The 22,074-nt window shown below is 31.5% G+C and overlaps 2 protein-coding genes across 2 annotated transcripts; both read right to left on the reverse strand.

Annotated features, from left to right (window-relative positions):
• Nucleotides 1-13,092: 13,092 nt before the first annotated feature.
• OCT59_007418 (uncharacterized protein) lies at nt 13,093-14,145 on the reverse strand (the record flags this gene model as incomplete). Its single annotated transcript, XM_066148551.1, has 3 exons — nt 13,093-13,572; nt 13,723-13,818; nt 13,882-14,145. The coding sequence occupies 3 exons, from the start codon at nt 14,143-14,145 to the stop codon at nt 13,093-13,095; spliced, it is 840 nt and encodes a 279-aa protein (XP_065998686.1).
• A 2,120-nt stretch (nt 14,146-16,265) lies between these two features.
• OCT59_007419 (uncharacterized protein) lies at nt 16,266-16,712 on the reverse strand (the record flags this gene model as incomplete). The annotated part of the gene is made up of 1 exon (XM_066148556.1): nt 16,266-16,712. One exon carries the CDS (start codon nt 16,710-16,712, stop codon nt 16,266-16,268), a length of 447 nt encoding a protein of 148 aa, XP_065998687.1.
• Nucleotides 16,713-22,074: the final 5,362 nt, after the last annotated feature.

The following is a 22,074-nucleotide window of genomic DNA, read 5'->3' on the forward strand; positions in this document are numbered from 1 at the left end:
GATAAACAAACAAAATGGTACTTATTAGTATTATGCTAGTAGTAACATAATGAAATAGGTGATTCCTGACGAAACGAATACAGCATCATCTTTATTTATTTATAGAGATTTCTTCTAATATTAAGAAAAAATTACATTGTGACCACAGCACATAAAAGGAAATTGGTTAGCATTTTCGAAAAAAACGTTCATGATTACATTAAATCTTGGATAGTTGATTGGAAGAATTTGTCAATGGTTACATCGATTCTTTATGATAAAAATTTTGGGAAAATTTGACGTCTTAACGGTTACATGTAAAAGAAATTATATATGAGTATCGTACTTTACTAAAAATGGCCGATTTTTTGAAATATTTTTATAGACCTAAATACAATGGCTTTTAAAACAATTGTGCAATTACAGTCAGACCCCCATACAGTCACACCCTATACAGTCACACCTCTTTATAAGAACTCGATTTTGAGAAATGGTTTTAAATACTATCAAATTACCCCTCTATAATCACCCAAACGGATATATCATTTCTATTAGTGATTAGACCTCTATTAATCACATCATAATTTCGGCCAAAAAGCAATTTCGCCCAGAATTACAAAACATATAATTTTTCTTTCCTTTTTAGGAATTAATGTTACACGACATTCCAAGGCAAAAAAAATTTTGTGGAACGGCTATCACCAAAAAAGGAAATATCTGTAGTGATCACATAATTTTATAAATTATAATTTACTAATTTCGGCCAAAATTAAGATATAGTACTGCATATGCATGACTACCTCAATACACTGATTTTATGGGAACCAATTAGGTGACTATATGGGGTCTGACTGTATTTTGTAAAATTTTTAAAATATATAAAGATATATTTAAGGTATTTTTGAGATTAAAATATTAAAATAATATCAAAGGTAATTATATTATAATAATAAAATAATAACAAAAACATTAAAAAATTATTGTGATATTATTTTGAGTTATTTTTATAGACCTAGATATAATATAATTACAAAATAATAGCAAAAATATAATAAAAACATTTTGATGTATTAAATGTATTTTTGTAGTATTTTAAAATTATTACAAAATCATTTCCATTTTTAGTAAAGTAACTGTAGAACATAAACGGAAATTGGGCCAACAAAATTTTCAAATTATTGGAATAATTGATCAGAAAATCCTTAATGGGTATATTAGCTCTTTGTCTGCAGAACATTAATGGTAATTTCGAGCAATATTAATGGTTACAAGTAAATATAAATATCGTGATCACAGGACATAAATGGATTTTTGGGATAATTGATCAGGAGAAAAAATTTGTTAATGGTTACATAATCAGGGTTGAAGAATTATACTGTACGTACTATATTATGCTACTCTAATACTTAAATAGTAGAGTACATTTTTTTCACATGTTTAATATATTATATATTTATTTTAATAATTAGGATTGTTCTTTTAATCTAATCTTAATTGAAAAAATATTATATTAAATATTTAACAGTGCAATATTAATGCAATGTTTACAGTACATTGATGAAATTTTGGGGCAATAGAAAAATTGCGATCGCAGGACATAAAAGGAAATTTAGATTCAGATTTTGGGATAATAAAAATTATTAATGTTTACACATTGATTTTTTATCTGCAGCGCATTGATAGAATTCAGGTAATCTGAAAAATTTGATATGAATATCGTGATCGCAGGACATAAACAGAAATTTAGATCAAAAAATTGATCAGAAAAAAATTTGTCAACAGTTCTGTTGATTCTTTATCTGCAAAAGATCTTTATCTTGGTTACATTGATTTTTTATCTGCAGCGCATTGATAGAATTCAGGGTAATCTGAAAATTTTGACATGAATATCGTGATTGCAGAACATAAGCAGATTTTCAGGACAATTGATCAGGAGAAAAATTTTGTTAATGGTTACATAATCAGGTTGAAGAATTATACTGTATGTACTATATTATACTGTCCTAATACTTAAATAGAATACATTTTTTCATAAGTTTAATATATATTTATTTTAATAATTAGGATTGACAATGTATACAGTATACAATGCATTGATGAAATTTTGGATAATGGAAAATTGCGGTTACATGTAAAGTGATCGCAGGACATAAACAGAAATTTAAATCAAAAAATTGATCAGAAAAAATTTTGTTAACAGTTCTGTTGATTCTTTATCTGCAAAAGATCTTTATCTGCAGCAAATTGGTGGAATCGGTAATGATCTGACATGAATATCGTGGTCACTATAAATAAATAGAAATTTAGATCAATAATTGATCGGAAAAAATTGTTAATGGTTACATTGATTTTTATTTGCAACGCATTGACAGAATTTGTTACATTAATTCTCTATCTCGGAATTATGTAATGAAATTTAAAAAAACTTTTCAAGTTGTTGACCCAAATTTCCTTTTATGTAGTGCAGTCATGATATCACAGTCGTAATATTATAAAAAAAATTACTTTGTGCTTTTTTCCCAAAGAATTCAGTTGATACTTTTTAAAGTTTGACTGTCCATATCTTATCAGTTACATATAAAAATACCACATCTCAGATCAGAGTTTTTAGATTTCTAATAAAAAAAGATAGAAAGAAAATATCCTCTCCCAAACTTAGTAGAGAAGAAACAGGTATAAAAAAAAATACCTGATATATTAATTCATTAAATAACATATGATAATATTCATATAATTTTTTTCATATATAGATAATATGATATTGATCTCGCTAGACAATTTAATAAAAAAACAAACCCGATTGAACAATCTTTGCCAGACTAACATTAAAAAAATGGCAACATCTGTCTCGTAATAACCAAGTAAAGACCATGGGAGACTGGGCTCAAATGGTGAAAAAAGTATGATCATTTGATTCTTTAATATTTTGTGATAATTTGAAATATTTAATACTCACCTTCTTTTCAATTTATTTCAATAAAAAAATAAATCTTATGTAATTTTATAATTGTATATATCCGTAAGGGCGGTAAGAATAAATAAAAATTAAAGATTCATACTTACGAATCTTTAGGTTTTCGTTCTTCAGAAGCCCACCCAAACCTATAAAAAAAAAGAAAGAATGGTTAGTAAACCATTTGTAATACATCAAAGTATATCAAAAAAAAAATATTTTTTCTTTCAAAATTGACCACCATATTAATTATACTCGATCATGATGTGGTAAGATCAATGCAAAAATAAGGAATGAAAGAATTGATTTATAATAATAAAAAGAAAAAAAAAATTTTTTGACTCGAATTTTAACCTGTAGAATCATCATCAAAACAAGTTTTAAAAATGTCTTCTCAATATCGTAATAAACCTATACAAGAACAAGAAATTCGTAAAATATTTTTATGTAATCTTGAATAATATGGCAGCACATTATACATATAAAAGTTGTAAAAAAAAAAAAGTTTAATATTTGCAGTATTGCAGATGAGTTGCGATATCAAGTGACAATATCAAATCAATATCGCAAATATATCATCCTTTTTTTTGAAATTACCAACATCATAATGATATCAAGGCTGTGCTGATTTGATATTCTTTTGAATAGATATCATCACGATATTTTCACGATAAATTATGGTGATGAAATAACGATATCAAATCAACATTATAACAATATCATCACAGAAATTGATACCATTATGACATGAAATTTATATCGTACCCATATCAATTCAACTATAGTTGCCGCCAAAATTATTATTACGGTTACGGCACGTGCCGTAATCACCGTAATTAAAAACCATAAACCGTAAACCGTAATTGCCGTAATTGCCGTAATGCCGTAATGCCGTAATTTAACTTGACGCTGTAATGCCGTAGTGTAATATGCCGTAAATAAATAAGACTAAACTTAATTTCAGCCATTCGTAATGTCCGGTCAACTTTTTATCGCGTTATATCACGTGACGTTACACCAATTTCCAAAAAAGGAAATTTTGTCCCCCAATAAATCAAAAAATGGGTTACATAAGGTTACACAAGTTTCTAAAAAAGGAGATATTTTTGCCGATCATTTGGTATTATTCAAGTCACGTGATCATAATTAATTACGGCATTTTATTACGGTTACGGCATTATTTACGACATATGAAATGATTTCAACTCTTTCCCGAATACATTTTTTACGAAAATTTCTGCGTAATAATTTTTTTTAAAAATAATCCCCTTTATTAAATTTTATTACATAAATATAAAAATGTCTATGGATAAGAGCTGAACATCAAACGAAGAAGCTTTAGACTTCGTTTCCAACTTTAGCGAACAATATTTTCACTCTGTTACATATCACTTAAGCTTCTTTGCATATGACGGTTTCCTTAGCGACTTATTTGAAGTTAACCCCTCAGTACCTAATGATAAAGCCCAGTTACCGATACAGAGGTTTGGCGAGTCAGCCAACCCTACGAACTTCACTTCACAAGCTCAAGCTACAAATATACAACCCACCACCCTTTCGCTAATATTTTCTATAGCGCTATATGCTGCATCCGAGTCTTGGGTTAATTTTACTACCCAATTCTATTTAAATTTTGGCGACACGGGTGATGATGATGATGACGACGATGATGGATCTCAGAATACTGATGATTATCTGATGGATGAGTCACCTTCGCATAAGCTTGATGAAGATGATCTTATACGCTAAGGATTCCAAAAACCACCAAATCCAGTACCTATCAAGCTTCCATCAATGCCTGATATAGTAACGCCCCTGTTGATCAAACTGTGATACCCGAAAATTCCCGGAAGAAAGATAAACAAAGGCGTGTGTTACAGATAATAAACAAGTCGCGAACCAATCAACGAAGGCAATACCTGATGCGAAAACATCAGCCAAAAATTTCCATAAGGGGAAGAAATCATCTGAACTGGAGGCTATACAGATACTGACAGGATACGAAGCTGTCAGAAAGGAGCTAGAGCGAATCCGAGACATTATAGTTTACGATATCCCGTATACCTGGGACCTGCAGAAAATACTAGCAGAGTTAAAACTTTGGGGGAACGCTATTAAATGTTCCGTTAAACGGCAACATAAGTATCAGACTCTTCAAGTTAAGATAGCACTTTTCTTCTTTGCCCTTCCCCAGTTTAATAAATATTGGACGACAGACCTGGGAGGTATACCCGTTAGATGGTTCCTGCAAGTTGGACTTTACGAGAAAGAAAACAACGTGAAAAGTTCCAAGCCGTTATTCATGACATTCCGGAGGATATGACGATGGCTACCTTGTGGATAGACCGTAAACCATGTGAATTTTTAATGAAGTGCGGTGCTAGCTCATTTAAAATTATTCAAACAAGCAAAGGAAGAAGGAAACTTGTGGCCTATTTCGAGAATTGGGAAACCACACTAAGAGCCTTAGATACGCCACAGTTTTTCGTACCTGACGGTAAGGAGTTGAAATGGTGTTGACACTCCATTCCTACCTTGAAGAAAGCACAAACCAAACCGAAGGCTAAAAATACACCGAATACGAAAAAGTCAGGTAAGTCTGACAAAAATTTGGAAAGTAATCAGCCTAAGAAGAAGGATAAACCCACGTCTTCGAAGAAAGTCCCGAAAAATAATAACCAGGAGGAGAAACACCCGAAGAATCAGAAGAAGGCAAAGAATACCTCGAAGATTAAGGGTGGTAATAAAGATAACAAGGCGGTTTTAGCAGAGATTTTAACTTTATTACAGAAACTAGTTTAGCCTACACTTTAATTAGCGAGTTTACTAATTTCAGAATTGTATTATTTTTTAGGATAGAATAGGTTTATGTGTTTGCACCATAATTTCTTGGAAAGGGGACTTGTCCTCTCCACTTTTTTTTTATTTTTCCCAGTGTGTTTGCCTGGACCTTTATCGGACGTGGTAGTGGTACAGGTCTTTTTTTTCAAGTAGTTCGGGTTGGCTTCTGGCTTCTCTGAAAATCGATGGTAGGATTAATTTGGGTTGTATTACTTCGGAATCATGCCCTTTGTTAAAATCCCCTGCCGGCTTCACATAAAATAAATAAATAAATAAAATAAATATTTACGACATATTCTGAAAAAACTCTTTCTCGAATACATTTTTTACGAAAATTTCTGCGTAATAATTTTTTTTAAAAAAACATTTCCCTTTATTAAATTTTATTACAAATATTTAAAAATGTCTATGGATAAGGGTAGAACACCTAACGGAGCAGCTATAGACTTTGTTTCTGAGTTTCAAGATACTTTTTTTGAAACAATATCACAACACTTAGATACCTTTATACAGGACGGTTTCCTTAAAGACCTATATGAAAAAAGCCTACTACACCTGTGGATAAAGCCCAGATGTTAATAGATAGGTTTGGCGAGTCAGCCAACCCTCAGAAATTTATAGAACAGGCCCGTTCTCTGAACATACAACCGACCACCCTTTCGCTCATTTTTTCTATAGCCCTTTCCGTAGTGTCCAGGTCGTGGGATAATTTTACCACTCACTTCTACATGGAATTTGGAGATATGGGTGATGATGAGGTTGAACCTGATTTTTTCGATGAGTCAGAAGATGATGAACGGAATGAAGCTGAATTAGGCTCTCGGCTGAGCGAATTAGGAGTACAAACACCAAATCCAGTACTTGAAACGCCTCCAATACTGCCCGATGTGGAAATGACTATTGCTGATCAAACTGTGACACCTGAAACTTCCCGGAAGAAAGATAAACAAAAAGCGCGTGCTATAGTTGATAAACAAGTCAAGAACCAATCAACAACGGCAAAACCTGATGCTAAAACATCAGCCAAAAATTCCCAAAAGAATAAGAAATCACCTGATAATGAAGTTACTCAAATACTGACAGGATACGAAGCTGTCGGAGATGAGCAGGAGCGAATCCGAGACATAATAGTTTACGATATCCCGTATACCTGGGACTTGCAGAAGATATTAGCAGAGTTAAACTTTTGGGGAACACTATCAAGTGTTCGGTTAAACGCCAACACAAGTATCAGACTCTTCGAGTCAAGATAGCACTTTTCTCCTTCTCCCTTCCCCAGTTCAACAAATATTGGATGACAGACCTGGGAGGTATACCTGTGAGATGGTTCCCTGCAAGTTGGACTTTACGAGAAAGAAAACCACGTGAAAAGTTCCAAGCCATCATTCATGACATTCCGGAGGATATGACGATGGCTACCTTGTGGATGGACCGTAAACCAAATGAATTTCTAATGCATAGTGGTACTAGTGCATTTAAAATTATTCAAACAAGTAAAGGAAAAAGAAAACTGGTAGGTTATTTCAAGAATTGGGAGACCACGCTCAAGGTCTTAGATTCACCGCCGGTTTCTTTGCTCTCGGGCAAAGAGTTGAAATGGTGTCAACATTCTATTCCTAACTTGAAGAAAGCACGTAAACCAAAGACTAAAAAGATGCCGGACACAAAGATATCTGGTAAAGCAGGTAAGGTTCTGGACAGTAATAAGTCTAAAAAGAAGGATCAAGTTTCGTCCTCGACCTCAAATAAGAAGAATGAAAACCAGTTGAAGGATTCCCGCGCTCAGGAGAAGGCAAAGAATACCTCAAAGAGTAAAGACCGTGATAAGGGTAACCAAGTAGTTTTAGCAGAAATTTTATCCCTTTTACGTAGACTAGTATAGTCGTTTCTTTTCTTTCTTATTAGAATCTTAGCATTTTAGGGCTGAGTTACCTTAACGCTAGGATGTTCTCATCTTTTTCTTTCCTGTTTTTATCTACTCTATTAACGGTTGTGTTTTAGAGTAGCTAGTTTTTTACAAAAATCCTAGTCAGGGTTTGCTTTTTAGTGGACGAAGTTTAACATTGTGTTTTACATAGTATTTTACTAGCTCTAAATTATCAATGTCATCCTCCTGGCTCGCCTTAAAATAAAATAAAATAAATATTTACGACATATGCCGTAATGCTGAAATGCCGTAATTAGGGAATTTCGATGGCACCTATAAATTCAACATCACTCATATTTTCAAGGTTTCTGTAAAGTAGCTATTGTCATTTCCTCCAGAATATCATGAATAACGGCTTGAAACTTTTCACGTTATTTTCTTTCTCGTAAAGTCCAACTTGCAGGGAACCATCTCACGGGTATAACTCCCAGGTCTGTTGTCCAATAGTTAGTGAATTGGGGAAGGGCAAATGAGGATAGTGCTATCTTGACTCTAAGAGTTTGATACTTGCCTCAAAATTTTAACTCTGCTATAATTTTCTGCAGGTCCCAGGTATACGAGATATCATAAACTATTATGTCTCAGATTCGCTCTTGCTCATCTCCAACAGCTTTATATCCTGTCAGTATTTGAGTGGCCTCAGGTATAGATGCCTTTTTGGAATTTTTGACTAATGTTTTTGCATCAGGATTTGCCATTGTTGATTGGTTCTTGACTTGTTTATCATCTGTAACATGCACTTTTTGTTTATCTTTCTTCTGGGAAGTTTTGGGTTCTGGGAATGCTAGACAACAGTCAGGTAATATTAACCTCAAGTCCAATGCTAATAAGCAAATAAAAAAAATAAGGCAAATAGAAGTAGTGAAGGTTTTAGCAGAAATTAGTATTACTTTAGAACTTAGTCTAATTTTTACTTGTAACTGTATATTTTAATTAATAAGGCAGAATTTTTTTTTACTTTTTTTGACTGAGAACTCTAGCTTAGCTTGAGTTGTGGCCAGGCCTGTGCACCTTTATGGGACAGGACCGTGCAACTACTTGGCGTAATTTATTGTGTTAAGTGGTTGGGTTAATTCTGTTGATAGTTGATTTTTTTATTTTATATTGTTATGTAATATTTTTCTGGATGGAATGATCCCAGTATTGGTTGTTTATATTAAAAATAAAAATAAAAAATAAAAATAAGATATTGCTGCATATCAACAAATTTTTATAAAACTACTAAAGCCAGTCTTACATAAAAGAGTTCTTTAAAGAAGATATTACCAAGTGCGATAAACTATTACTTGACATGTTTGGGAAGGAAGCCAACTTAAAAGAGTTTACTATACAGTCTAAATGAATAAAAATAGAGCCCACTATGCTTTCTTTACTTTTTTCTATCTTCACGACTACAGTCTATTCAATGTAAAGAGAAATATACATTAAGAATTGCCTGATAAAGTAGTAGTGGATATTCTTATATTACCTTACCAATCATTTGTCAATTATATATTTGTATTTATTAAAAAAACTAATTTTTGAAAGAAATATGATGAAATAAATAACTAGACAAAATGAAAAGTGTCATGTTGTTATACAGCTTTGATAAATACATAAAATTTAATAAATATATGCTACTAATTATTTTTTTTACTAAAACTTAAATTTATTTAAATTTATATTAATTTATATTTGTTAAATATAAATTTAAATCTAATATTAATACATAAACTCATGTATTAAATATAAGTTTATTTGAAGATTGAATAAGTGATTGACAAATGATCATTAAAATTTGGATTCCATTATGTTTAATAGATTTATATATCAAGGTTATGATACTAAAAGTACTCGCATCCTGATATTTAGCCACAGATATAAAGAAAACCCTATAAGGGTAAAAAATTATCTGAACCCAATGTAGTGAATATATTGGATGAGCAAAAGTGAATTCTTGACATAATAATATATGATGTTCCTTATACCTGAGACTCTACTAAGATTTTAGCAAAGTTAAAATTATGTGTTACTGCTATTCAAATGAAAGTTAAATAGGACCCTGCCTACTACTAAGATATGTTACTGGTAGAAATTTCACTTTCATATGAAACTTTACCTTAGGATTTACTTAAATTCTATTGGTTAATTAAAAAAATCATAACAATATAACATAAAATTTCCTTTTATAATAAGGATCTTTAAAGAGTTTTATATGTAAACCTTACCTTAGGCCACAGGGTGACCTATCTTAATAGTAGGAGGGGTTCTGTGTCAAGATAGCACTCACCTTGTTTATTTTTCTTTAATTCATTAAATTTTGGACTACTGATTTAGGAGGTATACCGTACAATAGTTTTAAATTCCCATTATGTATAATATGTATGATATTCTGGATTAAATGCATATGGACACCTTGTGGGTAGAATGCAAACTCATCCCAATTCCCTTGGCAATTGCTATTGATGGGTGTATTATTATGCATATTTGATGTATCAAAGGATGCTTAATTTAAACCAGTCAGAGTGGAATTTTGTTGGAACTATTAGCACATGATGGTATGTTATCATTATTTCTTTGATAATGATAAGATTTCCTATTTCTTAAACTTTTTATTTGAAAGTGTATTTTCTTGTGGTGTTGTAGTTTAATGTGTACAGTCAAATCTTTATATACTGATATATAGAGGTATGTGAAATAAATCTTTTTATTAAGTAGAATATAGCGGAATCCATTCAATCTAAAATTAAGAATGAATAGATTTCAGATTGATTAGATGTTATACAGATAACCAGATTGACCAAATCCAATATTTTTTTTTTTAAAAAAAAAATACTGGTTAATCTTTCTTTTCAGAATTTGGCTTAACAGCTTAGGACATTCCTTTTACTTCATTTTTCTAGAGAACACCTTCCTAGAACTGGATTTCAGCTTAAGATTTCATTTCTTTTTTATTTTTTTTATTTTTTTATTTTTTTAATGTTATGTCAATTATTGGTATATAAACTATTATTGAACTTATTGTTTGCTTTGTCATTGCATTTGTGTCATGCATATTATTTGATTCTGGCTGTGTTTGTGTGTAAGATATAAGGATGCTTGCCAAACCTATTTTTCAAAATTTTAGTTTTCCAAAACTAATTATAATTTAAAAAAGTTTCAGATTTACCAATTATTTCATTAAAAATAAAGTTTTAAGTTTCAGATTTTTGAATTTATTATTTTATCATTAATTGCCGATCCATAAATAAATCAGAGCACTAATTTAGGAAATTTTTGGGGCGATCTTTATATTGTGGCTAATTAATGGATAATATTTGCCACAAATGAATCTAATAAAAATATCATATGACTTGCAAAAAAAAGAAAACATTACGTAAATGAAATCTTAAAAATTTAGATTATTAAGTAACGAAGTCATTTATATTTCTCTACAAAAGAATTTACTATATTGGAAATATAGATTTAGACGGTCCCAAAAATTCAGAATTTATTAAATTTATACAAATTTAGCAAGTTTTACTAGCCAAAGTTATTTTTTTTTGGCGTTTTATATTATTACAAACTTTTTTTTCTTCCTCACACCACAATCTTTTATTTCTAATTCCTCTTGTCTCCTGAGTATTATGACCGCTATTAGTATTATTAATGTCATTATTATTGTAAGGTTGTATGACCTGATTCAATATTTCATTTTGTCTATTACCAGAAATATTGTTATTGTTTTCTGCAATTCTTTGCACTGCATATTCTTTTCTCAAACTTGACAAAAATCTTGCTATCCAACCCTCTACAGTTTTGATCTCTGGAACATCATCTAGTTGGATTTAACCTTCTTTTGCTAGATTTTGGAGCTCTTTTACCATATCCTTTGCTGACATACGATCTGTTTTGTTTGCATTTTCTGACAAGAAATATCCCTCAAGGTAAGCTTTACTGTTGCTGTTATATGCTTTCCACTACCTTTTTTTCCATATTTCTGATTATTTCTTAATGCCCATCCATTCGTTAATGAAAAGCTTTCAATATCTAAATAAACCACAACAATAACAACAAATTAGAAGCGCAATACTTTTCCAAAAAAATATTTTCTACGCACTTGAAATTGAGTGTACATTTCCGTTAACTATCGGGATAATAATATTTGGTAAATATTTTAGGAATAGTCAAATAGAAAATCAAGTTGTGATGAACTTACCATGTATCAGTTTATTATTAGTTGTACATTGGACTCAGGAAATAGGAAAGTTCCATGTTGTACTTGTTTGGTATTGGTTTAAGTAAGGTGCTTTTACTAATTTTGTAATATCACTAGGTGAAAATCGTGACCACGGACCCATGTGAGGCAATGTTTGGACTTAAATATAACCAGCATAATCTCCTGTAATTGGCCATTCAAAGTATGACAACTTGGTAATACCAGCAATTGTTTTAACAGTTGCATTATTTTTTACTGGCTCGAGATTTGCAACAGAAGTTCCTCCTAATCCAGCAATAGCCGTTTGAATATTTTTCCCTTCATCTAAACAATGCCCAATACGTACAAAGGGCGATCAAAATTATCCGGCCAGTTTATTTTGCTAAAATTTTGTTGATCATGATGTGTTAATGTAATATAAATAAGATATAATTTTGTATTTATAATCACAATAAACAAATTCCAATGCTTCATATTTTCGAAAATATGAAGTCACCCTATTGTATGAATTTTATTTTTGTGTAAACAAACTTAAAAATATTAAAAATATCATAATTTCGCCAATATCGATCTGATCGACCTATCAAAAGAGCTATAAATCGTAAAATTTCAATCACAGGATCAGAAAATATTGTAGATGACATTTAGACTTTTAGAGCGTAATCATGTGATGAATATCGATCCTACAAACATTCAAAATTTCAATCACTAGATCTCAAAATAACCTTAACATACAATTTTAAATTTTAAAATTCGCGAATTTCGCAAACTCGAAAAATTTATAATTTACATAGTATTACATTTGCATAATACCTGTAATTAATATGTAATATAATGGCATAATACTTTTTCAACATTATGCTTGCATACCTTATTAAATTTTCTGATAAAACTACTTGAAAAGTACTATGTTAAAGTTGCATTGAAAAGTATTCCTCCAGAATATTATAAAAAATCTATCAATAGCATATCTCTGTGAATTGGGGAGTTATTTTTGCAAATGGAAATAGAATTTATTATTAAAATTTTATCTGAATTAGTAAACAAAGACATAATGAATTTGTTTAACTTAAATTTTTATTATTGCTATATTATATATATATAAATTTTTTCAACTTGAAAAGTGGCCGGATAATTCTGATCGCCCTCTGTATGTATCTCTTTATAGCATGTGCTATCTGTAATAAAAAAAAATTTAATAACAGATAATTCGCATTAATTACAGTTTCTCACCTGTGCATGATGGGAGTCTACACTTGTTTTAGCTTCTCCTGGCTCCAGAAAATACCACCCACGAACCTCAATATTATACCATTGATGCCAGTTTGTAATTAATGTCATTAATTCAGAGTTGTGATAATGCCCGCCATTATCAGATAAAATTTTAACCCATTGTGGTTTTGGATCTAGAGTTTCAAAAACTGCATTAAAAGAGAATGCAGTGAACCAAGCATCCTGCTTAGTATCTGTAGACCAATGGTCAAAGGCGTGAACATTCAGGTTTGTATCATCCTTTTTTGTAAAAACCAAAATCGTATGAAGTGTCCATCCTCTTTTCCCAAAAAATTCTTCTTTTGTTTCACGTGCACTTTTTGGTAAAATTCTCATTTTGTAGTCGCATACTAAGATTGCTCCATATTCATCTAATTCTAGAAGCTGCGCTTTAAATTGACTATTTAGATATACTTTTCTCACCTGATGAGCCAAAAAGTAATGCATTTTATCTTTAGATTCTAGATTCTTGGATTGTTTCATGAAAATTTTCAGGAAGAATTGTGATAAGTTCTTGCATTAATATAAATAAATGATCACAATTTGCACATCTGGATTTATGTTGATTGTTACATTCTCCAACATACCATTTTCATTTACAGAAAGTTCATTTTCAAAGCCTCTTCTTAAATGTAGACGTAATTTTTCAACATCATGGATTAATCTATTCTAAAATAAGGATAAGAAATTAGATTTATATTGACTATTATATGTAAGTAATTATATATTTACCTTTGTTTCCTTTTCGTTTATATTCAATCGAATTATATTAATCAATGTATCAAAAACTTCATATCCATATTCATTACATATATTGCAGAGGCCACCTAAATCTTTACGATAAACATATCTTCCATTGGCTAATCTTGCCATAAATGATGCTCGTTTAATACCATCTGGATATGTAAGCTTCAAATTTATCCAAAGTGCTTTTTTATTATCCTTGAGATAAAGAAGTGGGAGATTAGTTTTTGAATCCACTATATATGAACTCATAGTTATGTTGTCTTTATCAGCAAAAAATGCTTCAAATTCTTGATCTTGTATTTCTGATACTCAACTTTTAGTAATAATAGGTTTGGTCATTACAACACATCCTGGTCCATTTGTATGTGCACTTATGAGATCATTTGAAATCTATTAAACATAACGATAAATCATTATTTTTTTGCGTTCTTATATATAGTTTCCAATACTTTCTAATATGTAAAATTTTATTATCAAATTTGAAATTACATGTATTCTATTATATATTCTAACATTTCTAAAATTTCATTATAATACAATAAAAATATATTTATAAATATAAAAAAGTTCACCTTCAATTTCTCTCAAATTTCTCGATGTCCAAAATTGTCTGCAATAACTGATAAAATTCTTGTTTTTCCATCAAATCCACACTTATTCATATGTATAGACTCGTCAAAACTTTTCCAGAATTTGTCAATAGTGTTATGCATTTTCAAATTATTATTTTTAATATCTGGTTCAGGTGGATTGTAATTTAGTAGATTTTTTATATACACTACCCTTCCAAAAGTATCCGGTCAACCAATAAAGATCATATTTTATTAATAATAATTAATATTTAGTTGGCCATCCATTGTTTTTAATGCATGCTTCAATTTAGCGTAGCATGCTCTCAATTAAATTAATTTAAGTTTCCGATGGAATTCTTTCTCACTCTTCTTTTAGCTGTTAATCCAGTTGTGTCCTAAAATTTCCAAAAAGTACCATTACAGACACGATTGTTCGATACAAAAATTTTAATCCTGATAGCTTCATGTCCTTTCCAAAGGCCAATAATTTGCCCACACTCACTCAATTCACTAGTTTTTCCCATTTTAAAAGTAGTCGAATGGCGTAGTAACAAAAAAAAAGCAAAGTTTGGCATTAGCAAAAATTGAGGCGTTATTATTTTTTATTGCCAAATCTGGTACAAGTATCATAACACAATAAAAATACATTCATTTTAATTGCTAAAACCAGGGGAATTATTTTTTTTAAAAAAAATAATACTTTATATATTCAATCTTGAGAATTTGTCCAGAATTCAAACTATTATCAAAAATTTGAAAGGTGAATAAGTTATTTAAAAAAAAGTTTCCCATTTTTAAATAATACGTAATTTATCACATAAATACTAACAAATGATTGTTTTTTAGTAAAAGGTGTAATATTTGTGCATCCTACTTTACGCATGATACTTCTCCAAGCTTGTAATTCCCAATCAATAAATTCATAATTCTTTGAATATACCCATGTTAGGTGAGAGGAAAGTTCAATGATATTTGATTGTTGGTTTTTCCACTCAATAAAAAAAAGGTTCCAATTTAATCAAGCAACCGATATTTTTCTTTTTAGACATTGTTCAAAAGCCTGAGTCATAATTTGAACGTTACTCCAATCAGTTACACAACGTAGTGGCTTATCAATATAGTTTTAAATTGCCATTATTACATGCCGATTATTAATACCAAATAATTCTTTTCCATCGATATTATTAAGAATTTTGAGTTTTGACCAAACATCCTTTGGTGATACGCCACTACAAGTCTGAATTTTTTCTGCTTGTTGATATATATTTATCTTTAAGAATTGATTGAACTATAAGAGATTGTTTTCCACAAAATTTGTGCGAAAATGATGATTGATAACCAGTACCCGCAAAGTTCAACTCCTCTAATGTAGAACTGCCTAATGCAAAAATAAAAACTGTCTATTGTAACTCTAAGGTTTAGTAATAAATTACGAAATATAGTTTTCCTGCTTCCTTTTATAAATAGCATAGTACAGTAATTGGTCTTTTGCTTGGTGATGGTTGGATTCAAAACCTATGGCCGGTGTACTTTTAGGGTAAGAGAGTTCCTATCTTCCCTAGCTATCCTCCATAGTTACTTAATCTATTTTTGTAACATAATTGAAAAAGGAGTTGATTTAATATACTTACCCTTAGCAACCTTATTAAATGAACTATGGCAAGTTAGCTCAGAATACGGCTAGAGGGATTTGAACCATCACGGTATTACCCACGTGATCCTAAGTCACACTTGTCTGCCAATTCCAACATAGCCGTGTTTTCAGTGTGGCAAATAATTCTTTGAACATAGAACGATTTATAATGACAGAAGTTTGGTTTTAATATTATGAACGCTAATTTTAAAGGGAAAAAATAGAACACCAACTTGAAGTTTTTCAGCTATTTTTTCATCATCAAACCCCATAACTAACGGTCCTGAATATCGTGTTTGAACATTGAAAAGTTTTTTATAAGTTTTGTTAATTGCTGCAGTAGGAGTTGAATAAACCATTGCAGCTTGATCAGTTTCACATATGTAACCAGGTAGATAAATATTATTACTTTGTTTAATAATACAAATAATGAACTCTGTTTTATTAAGTTCAAATTTAATTCTCATATTAACGCGTATAGGAATACACGAGTATTTTTCTGGCATTTTTTTAATAAAAATCCACCAGTTTATTGCAAAAACACTATAGTGTAATGTTTCAATGATATCACCAGTGGACAAAAGTTGTCTTTTGTATTTGTCTGTAAACATTATAGAAGGTTCAAATGAGTTAGAAATAGAGATTTGAAAAAAAAGTAGTTTTACTATGATTAACTAACCCTGTAATTTACTATTAAATGTGGAACACGTGCACCAGTTTATTCATGGATTGGCAATTAAATGAGTTTTGCACATGTTAAAGAGATCTGCTTCACTTTGGAACTCAACAATGATTTTATTTGGATTTTGTTTGAAAGCACTTTTAATAGCCTTTGCAGACGATAAATAAAATTCTTGATATTAATGGACAAATATTCTTTAGCAACTGTCTTGCATATTCATCCTTTACTGTGAAGTAAACAGTCATAGTGTTTTTAAACTTATATTTAAAACTATTGTCCATTATAAAGAAAGGACTTTCATGTAGCAAACATCAAATGCTACTTTCAATAACAGCTTTATCAATACTATTGGAAACTTCTAAAATCTTAAACTTTTCTGCTTGATATTTTTTGTCTGTGTAATATATAATACTTTTTTTTTGAAACTGTTCTTAAATAATAATTAAAAACCTGCACCATTTTTCTCATCCCGCCTAATACATAATTCTTGATGATAATATGTTTATTGACCATGTTATATTCAATACCAGTAAAATTAGAAAGTTGTGAATGTTAAGTTTCATAAAAGATAATTTGTCTTTAGAATCTATATCATTGATTAAAATGAATGCATCATAAATTATGACCTTTTTTTCTGTCTATAAGTTATTGCATGATAGAAAAAAACTCTTTCTCCTTTCATTTTTACGAAAAATTCTGCAAAAATTTTTTATAAACTTTTTCACTTTATTTAAAATTTTTTTACATAAAATAAAATGTAAAGTTTATCTTGTATAATGAAGACATGTTTTTACATGGAGTAATTGCTTAGCTCAGTTCGTTTGTAGAAAATGGTTTCCTAAAAACTTTATTTGATAAGAGTCCACAGGCTATGGACAAAGCTCAGCTTCTAGTAGAGACATTTGGCGAGTGGCCAGGCAAAGGTGATGAATATACAACCTACCACACTTTCACTAATATTTTCTATAGCACTTTACGTTTCGTCCAGATCGTGAAATAATTTTGCTACCCGCGCCTATACTCTATATGGTGATATGAGTGATAACACAGAATCGGAATGTCCCTCCGTCGATTACAAATTGTTTGCATCTACTAGCTCATCAAATACAAAAATTACACCAAATCCAGTACTTAAAACGCCTCCAATACTGCCAGATGTGCGCGTGTTACAGATGATAAACAAGTCAAGAACCAATCAATAACGGCAAATCCTGGTGTACAAACATCAGCCAAAAAACCCCGTAAGGGAAAGAATTTATCCATACCCAAGGCTACTCAAATACTGACAGGATACAAAGAAGCCGATGACCAGCGAGAGCAAGTCAGAGACATTATTGTATACGATATTCTGTATACCTGGGATGTTGAGAAAATATTAGGAGAATTAACATTATGGGGTCATACTATCAAGTTGTCAGTAAAATGGCAGTATAAATATCAGACTCTTAGAGTCAAAATAGTTTTGAACTCATTTACCCTTTCTCAATTTAATAAGTTTTGGACTACTGACCTGGGAGGTATACCGGTGAGATGGTTTCCCGCAAGTTGGACTTTACAAGAATGAAAACAACACGAAAAGTTCCAAGCTGTCATTTATAATATTTTGGAAGAAATGACAATGGCTACCTTGTGGAATAACCGTAAACCACAATTATTTTTACAGACGTGTGGTATTAGCACCTTTAAAATTATACAAACAAGTCGCTATTTTGAGAATTGGGAGACTACACTCAAGGCCTTAGATACTCCTCAAGTTTTCCTTAATGATAAGGAGTTGAAATGGTGTCAACACTCGATCCCTACCTTGAAGAAGAAGCACAAGCCGAAGGCTAAAAATACTCTGAACAAGAAGTCTAGTGGTACTGGACAAAGTTCAAATAGTAATCAGCCTAAAAAGAAGGATAAGAAGTTCTCAACCAAAGCCACTAAGAATGATAACCAGTTGATGAACCCAAATTCTCAGAAGAAGGCAAAGAATTTCTCAAAGAGTAAGGGCATAATAATGGTAACAATGAGATTAAATTAGTTTAGCTTCCATTAATGGTCACATTTATTAATTAGAATATAGTGCAATTTTAGCTGCAGAATTTTTTTTTCTCTATTTTATTTCGCTCTATACACCCTCAGCTATAGAGAAGGCTTACCCTGGTTGATTCCTTTTATTTTACCCAGTGCGTTTGGGTTAGTCTAGGCGGCGTTGTTTCACCTAGGTAGAGGTATGCTCTGGTGGAATCCGTTCAATCTGTCATCCATTTTTTGACCGAATCAGATGATCCAGATTAAGAATGAATAGATTTCAGTAAATCTGGATGGATCCGTTGGATAAAAAAAGATAAAAAAAACTCTTTCCCAAATACATTTTTTTACAAAAATTTCTGCATAATAATTTTTTTTAAAAATAATCCCCTTTATTAAATTTTATTACATAAATATAAAAATGTCTATGGATAAGAGCCGAACAACAAACGAAGAAGCTTTAGACTTCGTTTCCAAGTTTAACGAAATTTATTTTCAAACTGTTACATATCACTTAAGTTCTTTTATACAGGACAGTTTCCTAAAAGACTTATTTGAAAAAAACCCTTCAGTACCTAAGGATAAAGCCCAGTTACTGATACAGAAGTTTGGCGAGTCAGCCAACCCTGCGAACTTCACTGCACAAGCTCAAGCTACAAATATACAACCCACCACCCTTTCGCTAATATTTTCTATAGCGCTATATTCTGCGTCCAGGTCTTGGGATAATTTTCTACCCAATACTATTACAAATTTGGCAATACGGGTGACGATGATGATGACGAAGATGATAATTCTCAGGATATTAATGATTACCTAATGGATGCGTCACCTTTTCTTGAGCAAGATGTAGATGATCTAATACGCCAAGGATTCCAAAAACTACCAAATCCAGTACCTATCAAGCTTCCATCAACGCCTGATATAGTAATGACCCCTGTTGATCACACTGTAATACCCGAAAACTCCTGGAAGAAAGATAAACAAAAGGCGCGTGTTACAGATGATAAACAAGTCGCGAACCAATCAACAAAGGCAAAACCTGATGTGAAAACATCAGCCCAAAATTCCCATAAGGGAAAGAAATCATTTGAACCGGAAGCGACACAGATACTGACAGGATACGAAGCTGTCGAAGAGGAGCTTGAGCGAATCTGAGACATAATAGTTTATGATATCCCGTATACCTGGGACCTGCAGAAAATTATAGCAGAGTTAAAATTTTGGGGTAATACTATCAAGTGTTCCGTTAAACGTCAACACAAGTATCAGACTCTTCGAGTCAAGATAGCATTATCCTCATTTGCCCTTCCCCAATTTAACAAATATTGGACGACAGACCTGGGAGGTATACCCGTTAGATAGTTCCCTGCGAGTTGGACTTTACGAGAAAAAAAACAACGTGAAAAGTTCCAAGCTGTCATTCATGACATTCTGGAGGATATGACGATGGCTACCTTGTGGATGGACCGTAAACCATGTGAATTTTTAATGAAGTGTAGTGCTAGCTCATTTAAAATCATACAAATAAGCAAAGGGAGGAAACTTGTAGCCTATTTCGAGAATTGGGAGACCACACTAAGGGCCTTAGATACGCCACAGTTTTTCGTACCTGATGGTAAGGAGTTGAAATGGTGTCAACACTCCATCCCTACCTTGAAGAAAGCACAAAATAAACCGAAGGCTAAAAATACACCGAATACGAAGAAATCAGGTAAGTCTGACAAAAATTCGGTAAGTAATCAGCCTAAGAAGAAGGATAAACCTACATCCTCGAAGAAAATCCCTAAAAATAATAACCAGGAGGAGAAACACCCGAAGAATCAGAAAAAGGCAAAGAATACCTCGAAGATTAAGGGTGGTAATAAAGATAACAAGAAGGTTTTAGCAGAGATTTTAACTTTATTACAGAAACTAGTTTAGCCTATGCTTTAATTAACGGTTTTACAAATTTCAGAATCGTATTATTTTTTAGGATAGAATAGGTTTATGTGAATGCACCACAATTTCTTGGAAAGGGGACTTGTCCTCTCCACTTTTTTCCCCCTATTTTTACCCAGTGTGTTCTCCTGGATTACTATCGGTAGTGGTAGTAGTGCAGGTCTTTTATTTCTCAAGAAGTTTGGGTTGGGCTCCAGCTCCTCTGGTGTTCGATGGTAGGATTTAGTTGGGTTGTATTACTTTGGAATCATGCTCAGTTTTGTATCCCCTGCCGGCTTCACATAAAATAAATAAATAAATAAATAAATAAATAGATCCGTTGGATAATACCAGATTGATCAGATGTTACACAGATGATTGAATTGACCGGATTGATCAAATAATCTGGTTAAATCTGGTATTTTTTTTTTGCTTTTTTTTTAAAAAAATATATATAAATATAAAAATATAGAGCAGTCTTCCCTTCAGAATTCGGCTTAAATGGCTTAGGACATTCCCTTACTTCATTTTTCTAGGAAACACCTTCCTGGAACTGGATTTCAGCTTGAAGGTAAGTTAGAGGAGGTCTTTTTATTTGTTTTTTATTTATTTATTTTTCTAACATTTCTCTTTATTCTTTTTTGAAGATTTTGGCTTTTCGGGTTCTTTTGGATATTAGGTAAGTGTGTGGAAGCACGTGGTCTTAGAATTTTCTTTGAAGAAATGTACTAACGTTTCTTTTTTTATTCTTTTTTGTAGATTTTGGCTTCCTGGATTCTTTTGGATATGTGGGAGCGTGTTCTTTTGGAATTTTCTTTGAAGAAACGTACTAACATTTCTTTTTTTATTCTTTTTTGTAGATTTTGGCTTCCTGGGTTCTTTTGGATATGTGGGAGTGCGTTTTTTTGGAATTTACTTTGAAGAAACGTACTAACATTTTTTTTTATTCTTTTTTGTAGATTTCGGCTTCCTGGGTTTTTTTGGATATTGGGTAAGTGTGTGGGAACGCGTTCTTTTGGAATTTACTTTGAAGAAATGTATTAACGTTTCTTTTTTTATTCTTTTTTATAGATTTTGGCTTCCTGAGTTTTTTGGGATATTGAGTAAGTGTGTGGGGTTAGTTCTTTTGGAATTTACTTTGAAAAAACGTACTAACATTTCTTTTTTATTGGGATATGGTAAGTGTGTGGAGTAAAGATGGTCATCGGTCCTACTGGTCCTACTAGGTCCTGGACCGGTCGGTTCCAGGACTTGTAGAACTGGACCGCAGTCTTTCATTTTTTCTTGGCGCAGTAGGACCAGTCCTGAGACTGACCTGGTCTTTGCATCGGTCTTTATATATAAGTTATTACATG

The sequence above is a fragment of the Rhizophagus irregularis genome, chromosome 15 (assembly GCF_026210795.1).
Source record: "Rhizophagus irregularis chromosome 15, complete sequence".
Taxonomy (NCBI): Eukaryota; Fungi; Glomeromycota; class Glomeromycetes; order Glomerales; family Glomeraceae; genus Rhizophagus; species Rhizophagus irregularis.